Consider the following 8,521-nt stretch of genomic DNA (forward strand, 5'->3'; position numbering starts at 1 on the left):
TAAGCTGTTCAGAAGCAGGATCATTTAATACGATTGGGCTAACAGGTCTGGGAATATTATGAGCCGGTTGTTAATACTAACTAACTCAGACAGAGCATCAGACGAGCTTCCTAAACAAAACGCAGAAGGAGGAACTATTCTAGAAGAGACTGAATGGCGGAAAATGTTTTTTTTTTTTTTAATAGAGGAGAAGAAGTTTTCCGTACTGTTTGAAATTGACTGCTGTGGTTTTTATGTTGCTTATCCCAGTAGAGGGACTGAATTAGTTAAGCGGTGCAGATTGGAAGGCAGCAGAGAAGCACGATTAAAAGTGACTGAATCTTATGACGTTATCAACAGTGTTATCATCGATGCGGCTAACTTTTACATTCGCTGAATATAAATGAGACACATATTGGTTTACTGATAAGTAATCAAATAGTTCTCGTGCTATGTACAATAGTTATAAAACCTTCGATGTGAGATCATGTAGACTGAAGAAATAGATGTTTGAGGTAATACTCTTTGTGAGAGCTTAATGAGTTTCATCGTCTCAACGGTTTAATGATTGTATAACACTACTTTCTCTATCGCCTGTTGTACATTTTGCATTTGCAGGAGATACAATCACCAGTCCGGAGTACTCGGTCTATCTCATTTTCTTTTCACCGATCATTTATCAACTTGATTATTAAGAAAGACCAAAAAAAAAAAATGGTTCTAGAAGATGTTAGCATGACGGCCATTTGGGTCGCTTTTATTTTAGCCGTTATCACGGTCTTCACAGTTGTTGGTAACGCTCTCGTTATTATGTCCATTTTCACACACCGCCCACTTCGTTCGGTACAAAATGTGTTTCTTGTCTCGTTAGCTGTGGCCGACCTTACTGTCGCTGTGTTCGTGATGCCATTCAACATCCACTACCACCTAAATAAACAAGTTTGGATCTTCGGCGCGGTGGCCTGCGAGGCCTGGGTCACCTGTGATGTGCTATGTTGTACCGCAAGTATATTAAATTTATGCGCTATTGCGTTGGATCGGTAAGTACAATAGACTCTAGTCCACATGCAAGGCTCACCCTTCGTAGTTCATTCATCGGTAGCACATCGATTTGTCAAGGGAGAGATGAGTACATGACTATAAACGTACTGACTAGATAAAGGACATTGATTGAAATGAACGAACACCTTAAGATGTTGAGAAAAAATTAACATACATTTATCTCAACTAAATAGTCACTATGTCGAGAATTCGTTTACACATCATACTTCCCATAGGTGGATTAAAGCTATGCTTTAGCTGGTTACATTAATTAATTCATTCTATCTTATTTCAGGTACTGGGCGATTCACGACCCATTGAACTATGTCCATAAACGCACTTTACGGCGGGTGACGAGTCAAATAATATTTGTGTGGCTCATTTCAGCGATTATTTCGGTTCCACCCCTTGTCGGATGGAACGATTGGAGTTTTTCAGGGGGAAACGGCCCCTGTGAACTGTCGGCCAATAAAGGCTACGTTGTATATTCAGCTTCCGGCTCATTCTACATTCCGCTCGTCATCATGAGTATCGTCTACCTCAAGATTTATTTAGCAACGCGAAAACGGCTCCGAGAAAGAGCCAACGCAGCAGCTAAGGTTTGTAGACAGTTCTGTTTGCAGGCGAAGCTTTGTCTATTATAAGCCTCGTACAAACGATCGATCCTCGTTTAGGCAGGATCTAATTCAATCATGCTCTGCGGCAATATATCCGCGTCCCGTTGTTGAAATTAGGCTGATTTACTGATCGTTCACTGCGTGTGGAAGACAAAATATGTATACCCTGTACTTCGGCTTTGTATACGTTTGGACGGGATGTATGCATGGCTTTTAAACAGTCGTAATAGATAAGCCGCTTGAGGAGGCTAGTCAGGCCAAGATGGCCGACTTACACATTGATAGCGGGGTTGTGGGGATACGTGGCGACATTAGCAATATCCGTGTCGGTGATTTTTCTTACCGCACACAGGAGTGTATTGCAGCACCTAATTTTCTTGTGGCCTGTATGAGGGAACATTCCATTTTTCAAGTAAAAATACAATAGCAATATAAATTAGCCTCTTAAATGCGATTATCGGTTACCACTATATTATGAAGGATCTCTCTAGTGCCATAATATTAATGAGAGCACTATTTGAAAACAGTTCAGCGACACGTTCTGCAAAGAAACGTTGCGCTAGTTCAACTCTAACAACAAAGAAACTAGGACTCATTGAATCAATGAAGTTTCTATTCGAGAACCTGTTGAGTCTTGTCGCGCTATTTTCTGTCCTGCTCAACAGGGATAGTTTGCTGGGTAGTCGTCCCGTCCGCTGACAAAGGATGCCGTTAAGCTGGGCCAAAGCTACTGTATAAGAAAATATGAAATACGTGCTGCACATCACAGCGTTCATCTTGTCATATATCATTTGTAGTGTTTCCGCTAAGAAGGCATGTTTTTTGAGTGGGGTTGACTCGAAGTTTCAGTCGTTAGTTTGATTGCTAAATGTTTATTCACATAAACAGACAAGACGACTGGCTTCCGGTCAGAACACAAAAATTTACAGCCAATTGCCGAAATCGGTATCGCTTAGCCAATGCTCCACGAATGTCTAGTTTGTCTTTACATTAGCATGGTCATATAACAGACATATTTAGCAAAAATAACAGAACACAGCTATATATTGCTATCTATCTTTATATTGTTGCCCTTTGCTGCCTGACTTAGGTACCACTTCCAAGCCGACCGGTGGCCACAATCGCTGAACGTGAAGATTCGGTGGCTAAAAATCATCACAACGATAGCAGAAGAAATTCGCTGACTGAGGCGGTGGCTGCGATCGAGCTATCGGACTCAGCGGCGCCGTCAGCAGCCGCGGCCCCTATCAAACTGACGGCCTGCTGGGAGGAACGGCAACGAATTTCGCTGTCACGAGAACGCCGTGCGGCGAGAATCCTTGGCATTGTTATGGGTGTCTTTGTTCTCTGCTGGCTTCCCTTTTTCCTAATGTATATCATTATGCCATTTTGTGAAAACTGTACCCTGTCGGCGGAATGGGCCAACTTCATCACGTGGCTTGGCTATATTAACTCGTCGCTCAATCCAGTTATCTATACGATTTTCAATAAGGACTATCGAAAAGCGTTCAAAAATTTGCTCAGTGGCAAAGTGTGCTGGAAAAAATTAGCAGGTTCAGCGTTCGTCTGATGCATCCCTAATCTCAAGCCATATCCACATGTAGACAGGATCGGAGAAACGAACGGTTAAACAAGAAACGCTGTCAAAACAATAACAAACAAAATAAGAGCTCACCCTAAACGACGTATTCTCTAAAAGATGTTGCATCTAAATAACGTTACGTAACACATCAATTAAATGCGCATTGCTGTTGACAACGATCAAAATCTATAGTGGGGTCTGTGTGAATCTGTGGAGAAGTGGACGTCTTCGACTATAGCCTAATTGCCTACATATGGTTGCAGTAAGTTACAAAGAATTATAGATAGGTTTACCGACAGGATTTAGCCAACACAGAGTAGATGTAATCTATTGCTGACAGAGGAAAATGTACGTGTACATAGCCGACCATTGTACAGCTACGTAGGTATAGGTGCGATCGTGTCAGAAATGTTTGCAAGGTTGAAAGCTCGTATTACTAAATATAATATCACTTTCCTGCCGTCCGCCGCCATCTCTCACTGCACTCGCACGTCAGACCAGTTGTTGGGTATAGGGAAACGGGGCAATTCAGTTGCACTATTGCCATTGTCGCTGAAAGGGTGTCCAATAGATTGAAGATAGTTTTAACGTTAACCACAGCACCACCTTCATACGCTGACGACATTTTCCAGCATTTGAATATTCTGCATTTGCTATTGAACATATTTGGGGCTCCGCGAAGGGGGAATCCGGACAAGTGTAATCGTAAGAACACCATGCGCCCATAGATGAGTCCTATTTTAAACCTCATTTTGTATGCGCGTTATCAAATTGAAATACTCTACGGTATAATATTCTCAAACCCAATTAAGGTAAGGCGGTGATTAGAAGACGCTTTTGATGACTACATTTTATAAGTGGACGCCAGTAAACCGTCATAGCTGATAGCAATGAATAGTGTTACTATAACACAGACGTATTGGCAAAGATGTCATGTTTCTGGTCAAAGGATACAAGAGAACTATAAGAAATATGGGACGGGATACGTGGGACTGAAAGTTAGACAAGGATTATAAAACGGTTTTCTTAAACAAAGCCACATTTAGCCCAGCTGCGTATAGATACTCATCCGTTGGTGATTATTCAAGAAGATGAAGACACTTCGTGATATTGAAGACTGTGATTGAACTCGAACTCATGGGCGGGTTCTTAAGGACGATTTATACGAAAACTTGCGTCATTCCATTACGATCGGTGTTGTTACACAGGTATGCCCGAAGGTGATGCTGACCAAAAAGCAGAGACGAGCTAAACGGTTTATTATTTTACAATTAGTATACAAGATCTGAACGCTTATAATAGATTATTGAGAGTTTGGCTAGGATTTGAATGAATGGGAAAATATAACGAGAGTTCCTTCTTCTATTCAACAACAATAACATGATAAGCCAATACTAACGGGTATGGCCTATTAAGGCCACCTTTTTGAGAGGTGACACCGTCGCTTTGGCTAAATTAGGTGTTGTTGTGACGAAGGCCTTGACTTCATATATAGGTATATAGAAAGTAAGTCTTTGTATCATACGCGTGCTTCACCTTGGCCAGTTTGGTAAAATGATATAATAGAGCGATTGTAATGAAGAACTTATATGGCGACAGGTGACGCACGTGGTGCGATCTTCATAAGCATAGAGCTAAGGCTCACAATTTTTTCTTTGTTTATTGACGACGAGATGCAATACATCTGTTAGTACTAGTCCCCGAACTGAATGAAAACTAAGATTGCCGTTTATACTTTATACCTTTATTTTGATTTTTCTATGTGAGTTCGATAAAATTTACATTACTTTTTACCTGCTAGCTAGCATTTTTCTGAGTGTCTCTTGTGGCCGAAGCTAGAAGGAAGTGAAATTGTAAGCGTGAAAATAGGACAACAAAGGAGAGAGAATTAGATGAGATGAAGACTGAAAATGGAATAGGGTTTGGTACATAGGTTAAAGAAGACGAGTAAATAGCCAAACTAGAAGACTCTTACAAACACGAAAAACCCTTCACACCAAAAAAGATCCAGACTAGCTAGTCCAGTAACCGATAAACCCGACACTTCACATAATCCCTAACAGAACCTTTCCTCTTCGTCTATAAATCTTCCCAAGGAAAACCCTGACTATTACTCTTGTTTAAGGGAACCCCCACAAGACGATAAACACAGATCCAAAGGCAGCAAACAGAAAAAAACAAACGAAAATGTTTCAGGGAGCGAAAAAAACTCCACTGGTGACAGAGGACGAGGGAAGCAGAAGGCTATTTCCATCGGCGGTTAGTACGCCGGCGTGATGCTACAACGTGTACCTATTACAAGACAGACTAACTGCGAGAAAGACTTACCTCATAGACATTTATTGACAAATACAGAAAGAATGAGAAACATCGGTAATAGCAAGGAGAATAGTAGTAAAGATGGCTGCATAAAAGAGAGAACTACGAGGCTCGGAGGAACAGATAAACGGCGATATTATAACAGAGCGATGATTGAGACGTAACGATCGGCTGATGAAAATATAGAAAATTGGGCACTTTCCGAAGTTAGTGAGAGAGGAAAATGATCTCAAGACGTAAGCCTGGTATTCGATGCCCACTTATATATATCGGACGTCGGTAAAAGATTTGCAGATTATGCATACACGGTGGGTTTTTCGCGGCCGTCTCTACAAGAATTGAATCAAGCTCGTACTACAGGTACACCTCCACACACATCACTGACTTATTCTCAAGGTGTGGCCAAATGCGCCAGTTACGTTTATTGCTTTATCGCCAATCCTCGGTACCTGTCTGAGCGCTGTGGTGGACTGTGGTGCTTGCAGCGGTAGCAAAAAGAAGCCACAAAATGGGACTAAATATACACACGTATTTACATACTTGGACACGTACTTTTTCATTGTCCAGCATGACAATTTTACCTCAATTCACCAATGGTAGAGTATAAACTCATGACGAATCGACGTATTTTTAGTTTAAAAAAGTAAACGACAAAAGTCAAGCAGTTAGACTTGTCACTGCTGTCACTTACAGCCAAAGTATCTGGACGATAATTAAACTCAAGTATCTTTCTAAGTTCTTACCTATACATCGAATCACAACTTACATGGACATACGTATTATGGCACTTTGACAGATTTGATCGCATAAAGTTAAAAATGGAATCTGGCACAAACGAAAAAACAATAGATGGAAAGGAGAGTTGAAACCAGATGTTAACCTACTTAGAAGAAAATTAGCTTCCGCAAATAAAAATGTTCCACGTCGTCACTAGACACAATAAGCTGGAAGATGGAACTAAACAAGGAACTACCGGTGGGAAAGATCAATGGAAGGGACGGTTAAACATCTCAATCGATCGTTGACTCATCGCCAGATCGTTGTCCTTCAGCTAATAGTTACTGCGTTTGAGGGCGCCAGAGTTTCCTTGTCCTTATGTGTGCTATGCACAGTTGACAGACTGGATAGCAGTGTAGAAAAGAATGGCAACCCGCAAGGAACGAAGCACTGAGGAGAAGCCGCCACGGAACAAACCGAAAACAAGATGAGGTTGGCACGCAGATCTGCCAAGTTAGCGTTCTCTTATACTGCGTCCTTTTGTTTTTCGCTATGCTAGCGATAATCGTAATGGTGATGCCGATGAAGGTAATGACGATGGTTATGATCTCTCTAAGCAACAAAAAATAGAAATATTATCATAGATCTAGTAGCATTAGTCGCATATAATCACATGTATAGCGCAATACTGAATGGTTGTTTTTACTAATTTTTTTACGGTACCGTTAGAAAAGGAATCTACAATTGCCACTAGGAACCTGGCCAAGTTAGGAGTTACTGCATGTGCTTGCTAGAGCTGTACGTATCATTGTTATTACAATACATTGCTATAATTATGATTGTATATATGAATGTCTATTGTTAACGTATCCAGATTCGAGTCTGATCTGAAATTTAGGAAAACGGAAAAACACTTCAGAACACCAACAGCACGCACTAGCTCTTCCAAGTAGACGCTTACATATCACACAAAACGAAAAGCCAATACGACTAAAAAAGATAATGCCAAAATTACAATAGAGATGAAGATCTAAATTTTTAAAGACTGTTAGTAAATAGACGTGTCTGACTGCATCTATGATATTGCCTATTGGATTTAGGATACACCGCGAAGGTCATATTGTCTCGAATACTTACCACATAAGTACAATAACGTATATGCGCATGTAAGGCTCTTATATACATATAAGTATTGTTGGTAGTGAGGACGATCTCAGTAGGGTGTGAGGTGACAACTAATGTGAGAAAGAGCGTACTCATTGAAACATATTTGTCAAGAATCGCTAGCTATTCTTCATCAGTTGTTTGTTTATTAAGTTGCGTTTTGCTGCGGAGAGTATTTGCCGTTGACACATATGATAATATAATTTCTTGTTGACATGATAAAAACAATGCAATCGCAAAAATAGCGTGGCGGGCACTTTCAAAAACACGGATGTTAAGAAATAACAAATGATCGCTGATCGTTCGACCATAATGAGGGGAGGCTGAGAGAGCAAAAGAGAATGTGCGCTGTAAATAAGGGTAATTCGAATATTTAAAATTACGGTAAGTGCGCAGCGGAGTTAAAAAAATCACACACACCAAAATGCACACTATTTCTATATAGAAAAGAGTAAAATCATAGTCGTCCGAGGAAGGAAAAAGCTATTGACATTTCTCGCCCGTTTCCGAATGAAATACGGAATAACCGTATGAAATTAACACAATGAGATAATAGGACTTTAAAATAAAATATATTTTACTTCATATTATATTCAGTGTTGTCTGTTTAGCTATCAAGCAAAAAAGGGTTATAGTTTCCAACCTGCATAAGCAAGATAAGGTAAAACAATTTGAAAAAAGCCCTTTATCCGTTTGAAAACAATTGTTTCGTAAGAAGGGGCAATCTTACATTTTTACATCTGCTAATGCAGTGGGAGCCATACAGATTACTGAACTAAACAGAGACGTAACTATGCCATAAGTTTCAACATGAGCACCCTATAACCCTTTCTATGTTTCTATAATACTATATTACTAATATTCTACAGAGTACTTCGATAATAGTGCTTGAAATTATTTGAATGAACACGGTGGTAAACAGCGTTGCTAATATGCTCTGGATATACCACGTAGGTAGATTTAATTCAGACTTTTAATTATATTGCCTTTTTAAGATAGTCTTCAAGCAAAAACAGATGAGAATTAACGAATTTTTTTTGCATGTACTAAAAGTGTACGTCTTGATAACGATGCTTATTCAGCATAGCCATCATGCTTCGAA

The 8,521-nt window shown here is 40.0% G+C and overlaps 1 protein-coding gene across 1 annotated transcript; it reads left to right on the forward strand.

The window, feature by feature from the left end:
• The first annotated feature begins 693 nt into the window (after nucleotides 1–693).
• Oct-TyrR (Octopamine-Tyramine receptor) lies at nucleotides 694–8,009 on the forward strand. Its single transcript, XM_022834146.2, has 3 exons — nucleotides 694–1,019; nucleotides 1,316–1,619; nucleotides 2,728–8,009. Exons 1-3 carry the CDS (start codon nucleotides 694–696, stop codon nucleotides 3,205–3,207), a joined length of 1,110 nt encoding a protein of 369 aa, XP_022689881.2. The 3' UTR covers nucleotides 3,208–8,009.
• Nucleotides 8,010–8,521: the final 512 nt, after the last annotated feature.

The sequence above is a fragment of the Varroa jacobsoni genome, unplaced genomic scaffold (genome assembly GCF_002532875.2).
Source record: "Varroa jacobsoni isolate VJ856 unplaced genomic scaffold, vjacob_1.0 scaffold_503, whole genome shotgun sequence".
NCBI classification, from domain to species: domain Eukaryota; kingdom Metazoa; phylum Arthropoda; class Arachnida; order Mesostigmata; family Varroidae; genus Varroa; species Varroa jacobsoni.